The following is an 18,700-nucleotide window of genomic DNA, read 5'->3' as shown; positions in this document are numbered from 1 at the left end:
GCATCGCCTCACTCCTAACTCGGGCCTTCCCTGGGTGTGGCTGCACTTAGCGCCCCAGGCTCTGCAGACAGTTGGAGCAGCTTTCAACAAACTGCGCTTTCCTCGGGGTGACAGCTGCACTCCCAGCTGCTACCACCGCTGTGGTTAATCTTTTCCGTCTCTGCCACCCCAGATCAGACATGCCGTCCGCCTCAGAGTCGGGGGTTGCCTCCTTAGACAGCTCTGGGTTGGAGAACCTTGGCCAAACTCTGAGTTTCATTGCTTTAGAAAACAAACAAGTTTTCTCTTCATTTTAAGCTTGTGAAGGGAAACAGGTGTGTTTTCTACTCTTTTGAGCCATCATTGTCTCTGCTAGAAGGCCTCCTACCCTCAAACAGCAGGTGGCTTGGGACAGACAGGGGATCTGCCTGTTGATGTTGGGGGGCGGGGGGGACAGGACAAGGGATAGGAGTGTGGACCCAGTGGCTGCTTCATCCCCTAGGAGTTCCTCCAGATACCCCATTGTTCCTCAGCCCTAGCAGCACAGAGGTTCCCAAGCACCCTTCTGTTAAGACCCCTTCCCAACATCCTGCTTATCGCAGAGATCAATCAGGGTCTCATTGATCTCATTGTTCAGGGGCTGGAACAGCTGGTACGCCCCCCCCCCCCCATGGCCTTTTCAAAGCTGAAGGGCTAAGAGGAAAGTCAAATCCAGATGTGGAGCATATACCAGGTGTCTCAGCTGCTTGGAAGGCTGAGCTGGGAGAATCCCTTTAACCTAGGGGGCCTAAGACCTGCTTGTACAGCATAGATAGGCCCCATCTCAAATAAATAAACAGACAAACAAATGATTAACTACACACAGAGCCAGAGGCAGTTAAGATTGGGGAGACTTCAGAGCCGATCTGTGGTTACTCCTTCAGAGAACCCCATGCCTTGGGGGTAACCAGGCTGGTGAGGTCACAGTGTGAACACAGTGCAGCTCTAAGGAAGGCTGGATGGATGTTTTCTGTCAATCATGGTGGTGCTCAACATCCTGAGGTCCTGTGCAAACCGCTGATGACAACAGGGTGGACGAGGATGCTGCCTGGGTAAGGCACGTGGCTCTTCAGCCCCTGGTTTCCCTTGTGACTCCTTGACCTTGCATTCATGCATCCCCAGGTGGTTTTCAAGCATCCCCCACATCTCTCCTTCTATCAGATACTGCACAGTGTGTGGTAGCAGCTGAGGATCCTGCCCAGAGCTACAGTTCCCCCAGGAGGAGTGAGGAGGAGACTGAAGGTCTCTGGGCATCACATTCTGCCCTCTGTCTTCTGTATTTTACCGCACAGCCACAAATGTTGTCTTTCTGCAGAGACCTTGGGTACCATGGGTGCCTACCATGTCCCTAAGACCTTGTCTTTAAAAGCAGATAGCCACGCCATGGCCCCATGGTCTCCAGGCTGCTGTCGGTTACTTAGACGGTAACTATGAACCAGCAATATACATCTGCAGGTGTAAGAGATGCGGGCCTCCAGCTTCCTCCCAGGTTTGTTAGGTCACGTGGCTCTGGTTTACTGGGCTCTGTCTTTGCAAGCATTGCTATTCTGTCATGAGACCTGTATTCTCGGAGCTGGCCCTGTTGGGAACTGCTACCAAAGTGTGTGTGCACTCGGATGAAAGAGCTTTCATTTCCTCTGAGGTCAGAGGCAGATTTTCTGCTTATCTCCTTAAGACTCATGGAGACAAGATTTCATGACCCATGAGGAAGACACAAGACCTTCAGGGGACCCACAGCGCCATGGGCACAGTGTCCCTGTCCCATGCACAAGGCTGCACTTGACTATGAACACTGTGTCTCTCTCTCTCTGGAGGAGCTCTTCTCACGGACAGAATGTGCCTTCCTGCACCCTAAGCATCCATGCTCCCCGATTAAAGGAGGCAGGCACATGCAGGGTCATCAGATTCACGGGTTTGGGAAGTGATTTAGGATGTCCAAGTGGTGTCCTCAGAGCCTCCTAGACAAGCCTGGAAAAAGGACTCAATGGGATCCCACTTCTCTCCCAAACTGTCAGTTAGACGCTGGCTCACCTGACTGCTCTCACAGACTTCCAGGCTTTTGCTTCTTATGCAGGCGTCTGATGCAGCAAACGCTTGGTTACAGTTACCATATCCTGCTACAGGGCTCTGGTCCATCCCGCTGCTCCTGGTCTGCCCTGCCCCCTCATCACTATGGATCCTGACTCTCCCGAGCTCCATCTTCACACAGTGATCCACTCCTTCCCAGGTCCTTCACTTACAGTGACCTCCTAAGATGGCTGCGCTGTTCCAGACTCTTCTCTTCCTCCATTCTTCCCAGATCCAGAAGGTTGAGCTGTTGCTCCCTCCTGTTTACCACCTCTCCTGACGTCCTTCCCGTTCTGACTGACTCTGTCTGCCAGATACCCACAGTCCTTTGAGACACAATACGGATCCTCCCTTTGTCTTCTATAGGGCCCCCATCTCTGGTCACCCACCTCCTCTCCCTGGCTCCTGATTCTCCTCCTCCCTCTTCCTGGTCAGTCTCTCAGGTTCACTCTGGAACCGCCCATTTTCAGCCCTCTAATAATTAGCTTTCAGATGTTTCTCTAGGATCACCTGATGGCAGTTACATGATCCACCACAGTTGATCAGGTTAAAACTCTCCTCCTGCTCCATAAAGTCAACCAGAACAATCCTTTCTTAGATTCTGGGGACAGAGCCTACGTCCCTTATCATCTCTGTCAGGAAGTAGCCAATGAGAGAATATTTTGCCTCTCTTCTTTTTTATCTGTCTCTGGGACCTGAAGGGTTAATGACCTAAGAGTAGATTGAGAAACTCTGGGCAGGAACATTAACTTCACTGGTAACACCAGTGTGCTGTCAGGGACCAGGATGCTGCCCTCTGTTGGGACCTACGGCTTTGAGATTGTGGGGGACTGATCAACAGATGAAGTCTTCATCCCTTTTCTGCCACGTAAAATCCCAAGGCTAGCACCATGTGTCCAGTCTCCCTTCCCTCAGGGAGGCTATGGCCCTTCAGTTGTCCTGATTAAAGAGCAATTCCGCTTCTGGGAAGAAAAAAATGTCTGTTACTGGGTCCCATCGCAGACCCACTGAAGTAGGGGTGCTGAGGTAGGGGCTTCAGCTTTAATGTTCTTCAAAGCTCCTCACTGCGATCTAAGGCGCAAGCAGAGGGAGAAGCTGCATGGTAAACTCTAAAAGCACCAACAGAATTGAATCCTGAGCGGCGTCTGAGGCTGCACTTGTGTTCTGCGTAGTTTTCATAGGGCTAAACTGTTCTCCAAAGGGTAGGTCGTCCAGTGTGGCTCGGACGGTGGAAACCACACCATGTCTGTGGACTACGAGAGCTTTGTACGTGGTTACAGGCAGTCCTGATTCTTTATTCTTCCCTTTTCGGAGACAGTGGAAGCAAATGCTGGCTCGTGAGACTCATGAAGAACAGTGTGTGCGTGCGTGTGTGCGTGCATGCGTGTTCATGTTCAAGTGTACAGATGGGTGGAGGTCAGAGGTCAGCCGCAGGCCTTTTCTTCCTTTACTCTCCACATTCGTTCTCTTCACACGGGGTCTCTCACTGAAACCGGAACTCAACCATTTGTCCAGGTTGACTGACCTCCAGCTCCCGGCATCAACTTGTCTCGAAGGCTGCGTGATAGATACGTGCCCCCGTGCCCTGCATTGACGTGGCTGCTGGAATCTGAACTAATATACTCATTTTACCCACCAAGCCATTGCTCCAGCCAGAGATCCATGTTTGCTGTTTCCTTAGTGTTGCTGTAGACAACAGCGACAAGAGGGAAGCCGTTATTTTACCAGGCAGACAGCCTTGTGTCCAACACTGGACCGTGGGAGGTCTTGCTCCTTGACAAAGACCTTGCGTTCTCATCCCTCACCCTGTCTCTCCTGTTACACTACAGCGAACTTTGACCCCAAGTTCCCACTGGGGTTTAAAGGAAGTCAAAATATTGCAACAAAGTGCAGAGGGACTTGGGCAAGGATGTCCGTGATCACCCTCCTTAAACCCTGACACACAGAGCCAGAAATAGGAGTCTACCCTGTGGGCACACACCAGGAGGCTGAGGTTCGTGTATTTGGCCAAAGCATCACAAGGATAACAAGGATGACTCACCATTGGAACACACTTTCCAAGCACCAGGCCCTGCCGGTGGGGCTTTGCATGTCCTGAGTCAGCGGTGTATTTCTTCATCCGCGAGGCAGTAACTCCACTGTCGTCCAGGCTGGTCTAGAACTGTCAATCCTCTGATTCTCCTACCTCAGCTCCCTAGGTGCCAGGATTACAGGCCTGGGCGACCACACCCAGCCCAGGTATGCCTTGACTTACTCAGTTCTCACCAAAGCCACTGATAACTTCCTGGCTGTACTCACTGTGGTTCAGAAAGCTAAACTGCCTTTTCGGGGGCCACACAGCTTGTCGGGGCACTCTGGCGCCAGTGTGTGAATACTGGAAAATCATACTCACGTGCTGTGGTGGGAAGGGCGCCGAAAAGCCTGGCAGGGTGGTCTGCGTTGGTGAGGGGAACCATTGTATGAGCCTGCTATGCCCTCTGTTGGGATTACAAGGACAAGAGGGTGCCACCTCCCCTGCTTGCGTTTTCTTTCTTTTAAACAAAGTAGGCCGCTCAGTTCTGGCTTAGCTGAGCACTGGGCAGCCAGATAAGTAAAGACTAAGAACGCAGGGCGGGGGAGGAGATGCTGGGAAACTGGAAGCCATAGTCTTTCCTAGACCTGCTAACAGGGTCCCTAGTACCGCCCTCGCTTCAAGACTGTGGACACTATTCCTTCCTAGTCTAGACGGAGGAAGGACTGGTTAGTGTCTGGCTGGAGACCAGTACAGGGACACCGCACTAGGCCAAGGTCACTATGCTAGGACACCCAGTCCCTCAGGCAGCTCTTGTCTCTCCAGCTAGACAAGGAAGAGGCTTCCCTAACACTTGGCACCCTGGCCCTCTCTAGCCAGCTGGGGAACCCTGTGTACTCCTCGGGGGCATAGTTTGATTTTTATTTACGCTTTGGGGCTCAGGGGAAACTAAGCAGTCAGACATGCTATCAGACACGCTAGGCAGTCTTCCATCTCCCCAGGTCGGCAAATGTGCCATAAAACTCACAAAATCAGAGCAGCGTCAGAACCCAAGGAAGATCAGGAACTTCCTCACTTTTATTAAGTTAGAAAACTAATCAAAGCAACACCCGTGCTCAGACAAGCACCGTGACTAGGACCTCTATGCTGGGCAAAGTGATTAGTCCCGATGGCGTAGTCCACAGGCCAAGAACCTGCAAGTCTCCAGCATTGAGGGCCCTGTGTGGCGTGGAAAGCAAGAGGGACCGCGGATGAGAGCCAGTCTGAGCCTAAGTCACATCAGGAAGTGCACATTGGGCTCTTTCCTGGAGAGCCCAGCCCAAAAGTCCCACACCCTAGTGGGCACTCACGGCACTCATGCCAGGCTGAGCTGTGAGGACCCTGAGCGCTGACCACACTGGTCTATACCGTGGCTCCATCCTGATACAGCAATGGCCACCGGGAAGCCACCGGCTCGGCACCCTGCCCACCCCTATGCCAGACACAGGAGTGCCTGCCCCCCCTAGATTGGACTAGCTGAACAAGGGAGGAGACTGAAGTCAACAGTGGCATCAGAAGGCATCTCTGCAAACCTACTGCAGGGGATACTGGAGAGGAATCCTTGAGGAACACATTCAGGAAGTTTCTTCGGATCCTTCTAACTGAGCTCAAGGAACGAACAGGAAGGATGCAGGCTACCAGCTGGTGCCGAGGAGGAGAGAACAGCAGGTGTGACAGGAGCCTTGTCACTAGACCCCACACGGACAGAAATTCAATCTCTGTGCAGTGACCGTGGGGTCCCTCTGCCCACACTGGGCTCATGACTGCCCTATCTCAGGGGCAGGGGGGTCTCCGGAAAAGGAGCCCAGTACTATATGGGTGGGTATGACACACTGCTCTTTTATGGTTCTAAGGAGGGCAGACAACAGGTCTCACCAGCTCCCTGGGGCCTAGAGTCCAGCTAGGGGACCCTCAGCGGTGTCTGACGGGTCACCAGCATCTGTCCTACCTCCATGGCAACTTCCTGGAACTCACCCCTTAGGGGGATGGGCTAGTGCTTGGCAGTGGGCACACAGAATCAGGAGTCTGGTGCCATCTGCTGGTGATACCTGTGAGAATTTCCAAGGCTGGGCTGCCCTGTGGGTTTCTGTCCCTTATAAAAGGTCTTCAGTTGCACTCTGCTCCCTGATGTCCAGGACACTGTGGAGCAACACGGCCACCCCCCACAGGCAGCCCTGCAGTCAAAGGCTGTGCTGCTGGAGTCAAGGGACCCCTGCTGTCCCCCTGCCAGCCCTTGCCAGGCCTGGCTGGCAGAGGTGACCTCAAGACCTTGAGTGAACGGTGAACGTCATCCCCCAGCCCTAGAGTTCCTGGTGATGGCCCGTGCCTCTGGACGCTTCTCTCCACACAAGCCGCTGGCAGCGCAGGGGGCTGAGCACGGGGGTCACCGGAGATCTTCTCTCTGCTGCCTAAAGCTCAGAGCCTGAACTGCTGCTGCCTGGAGTTGGTGCTGTCGGCTTCCGGCCCAGGCGGGAAGACCCCCCCGCAGCCTGTGGATGAAACACAGGGAGATGATGAACGGTCACACTGCTCTGTCTTAGCCTGGCCAGACTCAAGAGGCCCCCGGGCTGGGCCTCAGGCCCTGACACCCTAGTAGCCTGGAGCAGGATACGGTTCTGTTGTGTGTCCAGGGCAGCCCTCCACAGTTGAGGAACCAGAGCCACCTCTGCCACCCAGCAGGAGCCACACACTTACATCACTCTGCTCCCTCCCTCACACAGACCCAGGAGCAGATGCAGTATGGTCCCTAGGCATCACCTTCCCTGGAGAAACTGCGAAATTATACAAAGTAATTGCGTGGTGTACTGGGAAGCGCTAGAGCGAAAAAGGGACTTCCAACAGTGAGTCAACATCAGGACCTTTATTTTATTCTGGTGTGGCGTCTAGGGAGGAGAAGTGCTGGGGAAACAGCAGTTGGCTGGAGAGGGGGATCAGGCGGTCCTGAGAGAAAACGTGGTCCTTTAAGAACGTAAACAGAAGTGAGCCAGTGAGTCAGGCACAGGAGGCAGGCAGTCTGTGAAGGGCAGGGGACTGGCTGTGGACAAGAGGCAGGCTCTGTTGTGACCTAAACAAAAATTCATTACAGCTTCTAGTTTCCAGGTCACGAGACAAGCTGTGGGGACGCCGTGGTGAACGAGGAGGGACTGTCCTTATGGCCAGGAAGCTCATATCTCCTGCTGCACATCCTCAGGCACTTGGAGCATCAGTGGTTGCCCTGGAAAGAGGATGCTGAGAAGGATCCAGGAAGCAGACCCCTTGCTGCAGGCTTCATAGAGAATGTTCCTGAAGCAAGAAGGAAACACTGATTTATTATTGGTGTGATCACTGCTACAGCGGCAAAACCCTAGGCCCGTCCTAAGTAGGACGTGACTGGGCATCTCAGTCTTGGAAAGGCTGGTGACCGGACTATAGCTCCTGAGCTGATCACGTTGGGAACCACTGGCGAGGCACAGCAGGGCTGGGGCATGAGAGGGGGGCACCTAAGGCAGCGAGAGAGAAGAGGGAAGCCACAGGTCCCATTCCCAGGCATCCCAGAAGCTCATGTGGTTCCAGCGGAGGCCAGGGCTAGATGTACCAGAGCTACAAGGTGGCTGCAAGAATAGACTGTGAAGGGAGAACAGATGGTGAAGGGGGAACAGACGGTGAGGGAGAATAGACTGCCCCATCTCTGAATGGCTGGAGGAGCTCATGAACTCACGGGCGCTGTGCTGAGCTGTGTCCTCACTCAGGCACTGCAGGAAGCAAATCTAGTCAGTAAGCTTGGCAGTTTAGGCTTAGGACTGTGTAGCCTGTACACCGGTGTGAGCTGTGCGGGTGTAAGACCCCAAGACAAGGAACTTTTCTTTAGTTCCGTATGTTTACAAAATCACGTGCCAGCGCGGAGGCTCTGTGGACCTTCTCCACACGCGCACTGTGCACCTGGCATTGCTACAGCTCCTACAGGCGGGCTGGTGCTGAGTCGCTGGAATCCTGCCATCTCCTGACACTCGCAGGGCAGGGAGGCTGCTGCTTTTCCTGTAGGGTCCTGAGGCCCCCGAACAGTCCGAAAATGCTCTAAGATGATCAATCTGAACCCCCCAGTGGCTCAGACCCACTTTCTCCTGCCTCAATATTACCACAAAGCAAGGATCGAGGCTTCCGACCAGCTTTGAAAGTGGGCCTAGCTGGCAGGAGAGTGCCACAGAGAGAGGCATCATGAACGCCAGCCCCACCCCCCCGGCACCCTATTTGCTGAAATGTATCCTTCAAAACCAGGGTGAGGATGGGACTGGAGAGAGGTGAAAAGCACTGGCTGCTCTTCCAGAGGTCCTGAGTTCAATTCCCAGCACCCACATGGTGGCTCACAACCATCTGTAATGAAATTTGGTGCTCTCCTCTGGTGAGTTAGGTATGCATGCAGACAGAACACTATATATAAGAAACTACTAAACCTTTAAATTAAAAAACAAAAATCCAGGGTGAGGGTCCCTAACTATGAGCAAAGGATGGTGAAAGCCACCCTCTGCGGTTCCTGTGATGGCTGCAGACGTGTGGTTGTCCTCTGGCTCACCCCAAGGTCTTAGTCTCTGCCCCTAAATCTGCCCATTTCTTCTCTGTAGCCTGGTTCTCTCGTCTGTGAAATACAACCAACAGTCCGTGGCCTTGAAGTCAGTGTTTCACCCTGTGCTAACCCATCCTGCAGATGACTAGCGTGCTGTCTACCTGTGCTAACCCCATCCTGCAGATGACTAGCGCACTGTCTACCTGTGCTAACCCATCCTGCAGATGACTAGCGCACTGTCTACCTGTGCTAACCCATCCTGCAGATGACTAGCGCACTGTCTACCTGTGCTAACCCATCCTGCAGATGACTAGCACACTGTCTACCTGTGCTAACCCACCCTGCAGATGACTAGCGTGCTGTCTACCTGTGCTAACCCACCCTGCAGATGACTAGCGTGCTGTCTACCTGTGCTAACCCACCCTGCAGATGACTAGCACACTGTCTACCTGTGCTAACCCACCCTGCAGATGACTAGCGTGCTGTCTACCTGTGCTAACCCACCCTGCAGATGACTAGCACACTGTCTACCTGTGCTAACCCACCCTGCAGATGACTAGCGTGCTGTCTACCTGTGCTAACCCATCCTGCAGATGACTAGCACACTGTCTACCTGTGCTAACCCATCCTGCAGATGACTAGCGTGCTGTCTACCTGTGCTAACCCATCCTGCAGATGACTAGCGCACTGTCTACCTGTGCTAACCCATCCTGCAGATGACTAGCACACTGTCTACCTGTGCTAACCCCATCCTGCAGACTAGCGTGCTGTCTACCTGTGCTAACCCACCCTGCAGATGACTAGCGCACTGTCTACCTGTGCTAACCCATCCTGCAGATGACTAGCGTGCTGTCTACCTGTGCTAACCCATCCTGCAGATGACTAGCATGCTGTCTACCTGTGCTAACCCATCCTGCAGACTAGCACACTGTCTACCTGTGCTAACCCCATCCTGCAGACTAGCACACTGTCTACCTGTGCTAACCCATCCTGCAGATGACTAGCACACTGTCTACCTGTGCTAACCCCATCCTGCAGATGACTAGCGTGCTGTCTACCTGTGCTAACCCATCCTGCAGATGACTAGCACACTGTCTACCTGTGCTAACCCCATCCTGCAGATGACTAGCACACTGTCTACCTGTGCTAACCCATCCTGCAGACTAGCGTGCTGTCTACCTGTGCTAACCCCATCCTGCAGATGACTAGCGTGCTGTCTACCTGTGCTAACCCATCCTGCAGATGACTAGCACACTGTCTACCTGTGCTAACCCATCCTGCAGATGACTAGCACACTGTCTACCTGTGCTAACCCCATCCTGCAGATGACTAGCGTGCTGTCTACCTGTGCTAACCCATCCTGCAGATGACTAGCGTGCTGTCTACCTGTGCTAACCCATCCTGCAGATGACTAGCACACTGTCTACCTGTGCTAACCCATCCTGCAGATGACTAGCACACTGTCTACCTGTGCTAACCCCATCCTGCAGATGACTAGCACACTGTCTACCTGTACTAACCCCATCCTGCAGATGACTAGCACACTGTCTACCTGTGCTAACCCCATCCTGCAGATGACTAGCACACTGTCTACCTGTGCTAACCCATCCTGCAGATGACTAGCGTGCTGTCTACCTGTGCTAACCCCATCCTGCAGATGACTAGCGCACTGTCTACCTGTACTAACCCCATCCTGCAGATGACTAGCACACTGTCTACCTGTGCTAACCCCATCCTGCAGATGACTAGCACACTGTCTACCTGTGCTAACCCATCCTGCAGACTAGCGTGCTGTCTACCTGTGCTAACCCATCCTGCAGATGACTAGCAAACTGTCTACCTGTGCTAACCCATCCTGCAGATGACTAGCACACTGTCTACCTGTGCTAACCCATCCTGCAGATGACTAGCGTGCTGTCTACCTGTGCTAACCCATCCTGCAGATGACTAGCACACTGTCTACCTGTGCTAACCCCATCCTGCAGACTAGCACACTGTCCACTTGTGCTAACCCATCCTGCAGATGACTAGCACACTGTCTACCTGTGCTAACCCATCCTGCAGACTAGCACGCTGTCTACCTGTGCTAACCCATCCTGCAGATGACTAGCACACTGTCTACCTGTGCTAACCCATCCTGCAGATGACTAGCACACTGTCTACCTGTGCTAACCCACCCTGCAGATGACTAGCGTGCTGTCTACCTGTGCTAACCCATCCTGCAGATGACTAGCACACTGTCTACCTGTGCTAACCCATCCTGCAGATGACTAGCACACTGTCTACCTGTGCTAACCCATCCTGCAGATGACTAGCACACTGTCTACCTGTGCTAACCCATCCTGCAGATGACTAGCGTGCTGTCTACCTGTGCTAACCCATCCTGCAGACTAGCGCACTGTCTACCTGTGCTAACCCATCCTGCAGACTAGCGTGCTGTCTACCTGTGCTAACCCATCCTGCAGATGACTAGCGTGCTGTCTACCTGTGCTAACCCCATCCTGCAGACTAGCACACTGTCTACCTGTGCTAACCCATCCTGCAGATGACTAGCACACTGTCTACCTGTGCTAACCCACCCTGCAGATGACTAGCGTGCTGTCTACCTGTGCTAACCCCATCCTGCAGATGACTAGCGTGCTGTCTACCTGTACCAACAGTGCTACTGTTTTTCATTCTCAGGTCTCACGCAGGCACGAGTGACCGCTACATAAAGGACATTCCAAAGTACTCTCCTGCCAGCCAGACCTCTCCACAGAAGCTGGAGGAAGCCCGTGTCCCACCCTGGGTTTCTCTGTGTAGTAGTATTATTACTACTGTCTGCAGCAGTGAGAGGCTGGAGGAGGACCATGGGAGGCTGGGCCGTACTCACTTAAGTAGCTTTGAGAAAGAGGCAAAGGGAGACATCCTGAGTGGAGCTCCCATCAAGACTTGAAGTGGGCGCCTGGGATGGAGAAAGCAGGCAGGGGAGCAACAGGGAGCCACAGGGGTACAGAGCAGGGGTTTTAGGGGACTGCTGCTGTAACCCCTGGAACTACCTTGGAGCCTATAAGGATGGCAGAGTAGATCTACAGAAACTAGGCACAAGTGGAGTTTGCAGAGGTCAGGGATGGTGACCCTTGCCAGGACCTTCCTACTGGCTACCTGGCAGACGGAGAATGGGCAGCAGAAAGGGACACAGCCCAGGCTTGGCATCCCAGGGCAGCGTATTGGTTAGTCCCCTCCCCTGCAGGTGACTCCACCCCACAGGTGATGCTGCACTCCCAAGTCATCAGTGGCAGGAATAGACAATTAGTACTGGAATGCCAATATCCCTTTGAAGCTTGCTCCCCTGGGGACTCAGGTGCTTGCCAGAGTCACACTCCTCCCTCAGAGTAAGGGGGCAGATAAAAACAAAGCAAGCCCAAAAGTCTTAAAGAGAACCTAGTCTGTTCCAACTGCTCTCAGGAGCCAGCTGCTCCATGTTTACAGATCTGGAGGGGAAGGGTGCCTCTAAGAGCCTTGGAGGCACAGCAGGACTTGACTTAGCAAGAACTCAGTCCACAAAGCAAGCCCAGCTCAGGAGCAATTTCCTTGTGCCATAGTACCCACAGGTTCACTGATGTTCAGGTCACTTCCTGACTGGGTCCCTTAATAATGCCACAGGAACACAAGAGGCCAGCTGAGTGAAAGATGGGAGGTTCCTTTTCCAAGGCCTCTTTTCCTTGCTTTCAATAGACCAGCAGCCCCACACCATCTCAGCCCATGGGAGTTCATCTCCCCCTATGAACTGAAGCAACGGCTAGTAACAAGCTAAGGCTAGTAACAAGCTGACGTTTCTAGAACCTGGCTCCGCCTCCAACAAGCCAGCCATGGCAGCCCCTCCCAAGAACACCCTAGAAAGCTGGCCTAGCACCCTCCTCCTGCCTGCAATTGGCAGCACAAGGGCAGACCGCCCCCTGCCAGTCCCTCCTGTCTCCAGGCTCTCTGCCGCCCCAGACCTGTCTCTGGGAGTCTTCCCCCTACCCGGGCTCTTGTTTTCCTCCGGCTTCTCGCACTCATGGGACTGAGAAGAGCCGCGGGGCTCACAGGCACCTGCTCTGGGGTAAGACCTGCTCCGAGGATCAGAAGGACTGCCTTCACCCCTTTACCTCACACAGGAGGCAGATATTCCCCCTCCCGCTGGCAAGCCAGTAACTGTGCCAGAAGACGTAGGATACGAACAGGTTGTCGAGTCCTAAATCCCATTATCCTGCTGCTCATCAGACCTTCCCGGGGAGATGTGGCAACCATTACGCCGACAAGCCAGAGGGGTTCCTCTGCCCTCCTCACCTGGCTGGGCTCCAAAGGTGCCTCTCATGCAGGCAGGTGCTTCCAGGTACTGACGAAGGCCGTGGGGATGAGAGAGTAGGGCACGGTGGTGATGCAGTTCCATGTGTCCGAAGTGGGGTCGTAGCAGTCCAGGGTCTTACATCTCTGCGTCCCGAAGTAGCCTCCCACTACATACAGCTTGTTGCCCGAGGCCAGGGCATGGCAGGACATGCGCTTGGCGGTCATGTCCCCAATCCGCGTCCACTGGTTGGTCTCACAGTCGAAGCGATAGGCTGAGGCCGCCGTGTACTCTGTATCACCCCCCATGATGAAGATCTGGCTGCCCAGGACAGCAGCAGCTGTGTATCGCCACGGCTGGGGACACTCCGCCTTGATGGTCCACCGGTTCTCTGAGGGGTCGAAACACTGGACTTTGGACACCATGTCCCGGTGGATGCTGGTCCCTCCGAACACAAAGAGCTTCAGCTTGGCGCTCACCACGGCGGCGTTACTGACACCATCTCGCATCGGGGCCACCATAGTCCACTTATTAGCTACAGGGTCGTATTTCTCTACTTGCTTCAGGGAGACAGAAGGGGAGGCAGGGAAAATACCAGCGAGAGATGTATGTCCCCCGACCACGTAGAGACAGTTCTCCAGCTCAGCTGAGCCATGGCCAAAGCGGGCAATCAGCATGGGGGCTGCCTTGGACCACTCCTCGTGGACAGTGTCATACACCCAGACATCCTTAGAGACCCCATTCTCAGAGCCCCTGCCTCCCGTCACATAGACCTTGCAACCAATCGCTGAGGCACTGAACTCTTTCCGGGGGCTTGGCAGATCCGCCTTGGGGATAATCTCCTTGGCTTTGTGGTCCACTTGGTAGATCTTGTCACACATGAAGGTCTGGCCTCCCAGGATGAGCAGTGTGTGACCCGCCTTCCGTGGCCGGGCAAAGGGACTGGTGACCACCCCGTCATTCTGCAGGATCTTGGTCTTGCAACGGAAGGCCTCGTCTATGATGAGCTTGGTGCGTTCGTCCCCCATGAGGAGAGCCTCCTCTGATACGGCCTCCTTCAGGCAGTCCGAGGGCAGCAGGGCCAGGCGCACACTGCGCAGGAGCAGTGGCAAGTGAGCCTTCCTCTGCTCGGGGTCGTGCTTCACCCACTGCAGGATGGCCTCAAAGACCACACGCTCATCCTCGGTCTCCAGCTCGTCACTGGAGACGAGGTCCAGCAGTGTGTCCTTAGACAGACTGTTGAAGTCCTCGCTCTGCCGCACCGTCTCAAAGTGCACCAGGCACATGCGGCAGGAGAACTCATAGAGCCGCCGGCACTGGTGGGCGTCGGACAGAAGCATCATGCCCAGGCAGTTAGCCGGGGAAAGGTTCTTCTCGAGGAACTCGGCGGCTGCATCCCGGACATCGTGGAACTGCAGCATGTCACCGGCCTCCAGCAGCGACTCTGCGTTCTCCTCGTTGATGACGATGCGGGAGGAGTAGGCAAAGTCCAGCAGCAGTTCCAGCACCTCGGGGTGCAGGTTGTCCTGGAAGTTGACCGTATCATCCCGGCTTTCCCGCAGGCCGTGGCTGAACATGGCCTCGAAGTATCGGCTGGAGGCAGCCAGCACCGCACGGTGGCAGGGAAAGGCTCGGTCACCGGCCCAGAGCGTGACATCCGTGAACATGCGGTGCTTGCGCAGAGTGTTGAGGTGGGCCAGCACACAGTCAGGGTGCGAGGCCTTATGGAAGAGTGAGATGTTCATGGAGCCTGTGCTGCCCCGAGATTTGCGGGTCTCATGAACACTGACCGACATGGTGCACCAACCTGCAGGGGGATGACACCAGAGAGAGTGAATCGTGGGCCCTCTGCACGCAAGCTCTTCATGCTCAACTCCAAATGCCCCACTCGCTCCGCTCCCGCCTCTGTCCAGCTCTAGGAAACCAAGCCTTCCTTCCTGCATCCCCAAAAGTGTTACAGACAAGAAGGCCCTGGGTCTCAGCCTGTCCTGCAGAGATCAAGGCCTGTGACACACACACCTCTGGTTGCAAGTGGTAGGTACACACCCAATCTCACTCAGGATCTACATTACACACCACACACACACACACACACACACACACACACACACACACACACACAGGTACTGAGCTCCAGGTATTGGCATGCCCGGCAACAGGGCCCTGCATAAAGATCCAAACTCCTTGATGCCACTGGTTAGGAACAGGGACCATGAAGACATCTCAGCCATTACTGTGGAGCCTTGGGAAAATTAATTTACCTCGAAGCATTTTTCCTCAACAATAAAGTGCCAGCAAAAGCAGCGGCACTTCCCACTGTTTCAAGGCTCCATGAGAAGAACACAGCGCTTACAAGAGCCCAGGCGCCCCACTGACTCACCAGCGCCTCACTGCCGCTGTGGCTGAATGAAGAAACAGGCAGGCATTCTGACCTCAGGCCATCAGCAGACTCTACTTCTTTAAGTCTGAGTTTTTGTTTTTGTTTGTGTGTGTGTGTGTGTGTGTGTGTGTGTGTGTGTGTGTGTGTGTGTGGTTTAAGACAAGGTCTCTCTATGTAGCCCTGTTATGTCCTGGCTCCCTCTATAGAACAGTCTGGCCTCAAACTCATAAAGACCCACCAGCCTCTGCCTCCCCAGGCTAGTGTGAAAGGCGTGCGCCACCACGCCCAGCAAGTCGGAGTTGTTAATGACTGCACTATTTTTATATTAAAAACCATGCTGAAGGTTCTGGTCAGGTGTGCTGCTGGGTGTGGTCGCTCCTGGACCTGCAGTGAAGGTGGTCAAGGCTAAGGCACTAGAGGTAGTGCCCAGGCAGGGCTGCTAAGTGCCACAGGAAGTCCCAGAGGTGGAGGTCAGAGGTCAGCGTCTGGCACACAGAACCCTCACTAAGCAGATGAACTTAACTGGCATTAAACGCGAGTCCCGTGACCGCGCCTGTGCCACAGACCACTCTAGACATGAGAGGGTGAGCAGACACGGGGCCTCACCCAGACACTTCCAGGGAAAAAGCAGCCCTTTTTATAATACACTTAGAACACTTGTATACACTCACAAGGGGCCAGGGCCTTGGTATACACAGTGCTTGCCCAACTCCCACAAGACACCACAGAAACAAGACAAGCCTTTTCCTGCAAATAAAGACTAGCCTGCTTTCCACTTCAAAATGCAAACGAAGGCTGGGGGGCGGGGTGACTCAGCAGCTAAAACCACTGGCTGTTCTTCCGGAGTTTGATTTCCAAAAGCCACATGGTAGCTCACAACCTAGTGTAAAGTCCAGTCCGGGAGCTCTGAAGCCCTCTTGCAGCCTGCAAGAGCGAGCCTGACACAGACTTAATACATGCAGGCCAAGCACCCGCGTGGGTCGGCACTGAAGAGCAGTGCTGTTCCTCCAGAGGACCTGAATTCGGTTCCCAGTATCCTTATTGGGTAGCTCCGACGTCAGGGATCCAACGCCTCTGAGGGCCCCTGCACATTTCCCTACAAAGCATACGCACACACATTTTAAAAGGGTAAGAGCTGCCTTTCTTGCTTTAATCCCTGCGGCACAAGCCTTTAATCCTGGCACTCGGAAGGCAGAGGCAGGCGGAACCGGACCTCTGTGAGGGAGGCCAGCCTGGTGTACGCAGAAATCCAGGACAGCCAGGGCTACATAGACTCTGTCTCCAAAAATTAAAGCATAGAAACAGAATCAATTAAAATTTGGTTGATCAGAAGTGTGCATTGCCGTGGGCCATGCCAGAGGAGCAGCCGGTTTCAGTTGAAGGTCCAGGTGTCAGCCCAGCAGAAGGGAATCAATCCTCTGGTGGGCCAATCTCGTTTAGGCAAGGCCACGGGACTGCAGACCCCAGAATGTCTTTTATTTCTGCTGTGTCTTTCCAGGTTTGCTGTGGTTCTTTCTCTGGTATCTAGCATGGTGTGATGGATGTGGGGAGATCTCCACTGCCTGTAATATAGTGTGTTTATCTCTTGGAAACATCCCATTCTACTGGGCATTTTTACCTGGGGATTGTCAAGATGACCCATCCCTAAGCAGTACCGTCTAATTTGATAATAATGACAGCTTATACAGAGTCTTGATGAATAAAAATAAAAACAAGGATATGTTTCACAGCCAGGGTCTGCGAGTCTCACCGAAGGCGCTGCATAGATTGTAGCTCAATGACTAACAACTGAGTCCCAACTGCCCAGCTAGTTCAAATTATTTTAACCTTAATGTTAGGAGACGTGTTTGTTCACAGCTCTCGGAGTGCATCACGGCTGAAACAAAGCTTTGAAAAGAACAAAGTTAGACTAAAATGTTTTTGTTAAATAACTTTGAGGTAAAAAACCCAAGAAGACAATCTAAAGTTTTAGAGAGGCACAGAGTTCAATGAGGAACTCTTTAAGGTCAGGGAACAAGAACAAAGCAGCCCAACCATTACTGGCTGACGTACTCTCCGTGCGTGCTAGGTCTGGCTGGTGACCAAAGGTGATGATTAATTCCTTATACCCATTTCTGCCCTCAACCTCCTGATGTGAAATACTATTAGTGAATGGATACGTGTCCTAAAGACTTAAAGAAGAACTGACTGATTCTTTTTCATATATAAAAGTTTAGGTTTGGGCTGGAGAGATGGCTCAGTGGTTAAGAGCATTGCCTGCTCTTCCAAAGGTCCTGAGTTCAATTCTCAGCAACCACATGGTGGCTCACAACCATCTTTAATGAGGTCTGGTGCCCTCTTCTGGCCTGCAGACATGCACACAGACAGAATATTGTATACACAATAAGTAAATAAATATTTTTTAAAAAAAAGGTTTAGGTTTGTGAGTCTTTAAGATTCCTTATAAGATTATCTTTCAATATAACAAAGTAACTGGGCCTTTCTCTGTAACTGCGAAATGCAGCCTGCCAGTAAAAGACCTGCCAAAACCACCTTGCTTGCCACATGGTTAACCTATAACAAGTTGCTTGGGTATGAATGTATGTGGGTTCTTGGGATAACTTGTTTTTCACCTGTAACACATAAAATGTTTAATCCTGGGAGGGAGACGGAAAACATGCTTTTCCCTGTAATCACTCACGAGAAATAGAGGGCAGCTGTTTGACTCCTGGCCTGCCTGGAAGGTTCTGTTGGGTATAAAAGCTGTAAAACAACATGAGAGAACAGAGAGACAATAAAGAAGAGAAAGAATAAAGGAAGCCATCAAGAGTTTGTGAGTGCCTTTTTCCCTAGCCCCCCTCAAAGAGAGAAGTGGGGCTTCACCAACTCTGTGGATTCCTGCCCACCAGACAGCAGGAGTTATATTCTTACTGCAAACACATTTTATTTTGGTTTTGTTCTCTTCTCAATGTTGTTTTTAGAGAACAGTCTGGCCTTGAACTCAGAGGCCTCAGCTTGCCTCAGCTTCCCAGGTACTGACACTAAAGGCCTGTAGCACCATGCTAAGTTCAGCTTCCCAGGAACTGACACTGAAGGCCTGTAGCACCATGCTAAGTTCAGCTTCCCAGGAACTGACACTAAAGGCCTGTAGCACCATGCTAAGTTCAGCTTCCCAGGAACTGACACTAAAGGCCTGTAGCACCATGCATGCCAAGTTCTCAGCACGTTTTTGGTAAGATTTTGCTTGCTTTCGAGACAGGGTTTCACTCGGCCTCTTCTGCGGGGGCCTTCTGAGGGCGGAATCTCAGGCACAAGCCACAACTGGCTCTTGTGGAAAGCCTGAAGTGAAGACATAGA

The 18,700-nt window shown here is 53.0% G+C and overlaps 1 protein-coding gene across 9 annotated transcripts in view; it reads right to left on the bottom strand.

The window, feature by feature from the left end:
* Positions 1-5,138: 5,138 nt before the first annotated feature.
* Klhl25 (kelch like family member 25) overlaps positions 5,139-18,700 on the bottom strand; it is a 32,736-nt gene continuing 19,174 nt past the window's right edge. For 8 of the 9 annotated variants that reach the window (XM_075952682.1, XM_075952680.1, XM_075952685.1 and 5 more), the window contains 2 exons: positions 12,987-14,791; positions 5,139-6,624 (listed from right to left, as the gene is read on the bottom strand). In XM_075952682.1, the coding sequence (XP_075808797.1) occupies positions 13,011-14,780 (1,770 nt within the window). In that variant the 5' untranslated portion in view covers positions 14,781-14,791 and the 3' untranslated portion in view covers positions 5,139-6,624; positions 12,987-13,010. Of the gene's footprint in view, positions 6,625-6,991; positions 7,418-12,986; positions 14,792-18,700 lie in introns of those variants that run through there. The other variant, XM_075952679.1, reaches the window with a different exon arrangement.

Source organism: Microtus pennsylvanicus, chromosome 18 (genome assembly GCF_037038515.1).
Source record: "Microtus pennsylvanicus isolate mMicPen1 chromosome 18, mMicPen1.hap1, whole genome shotgun sequence".
In the NCBI taxonomy this organism is placed as follows: Eukaryota; Metazoa; Chordata; class Mammalia; order Rodentia; family Cricetidae; genus Microtus; species Microtus pennsylvanicus.
Note: the sequence above shows the minus strand (reverse complement) of the source record. Positions and strands in the feature narration are given on the sequence as shown.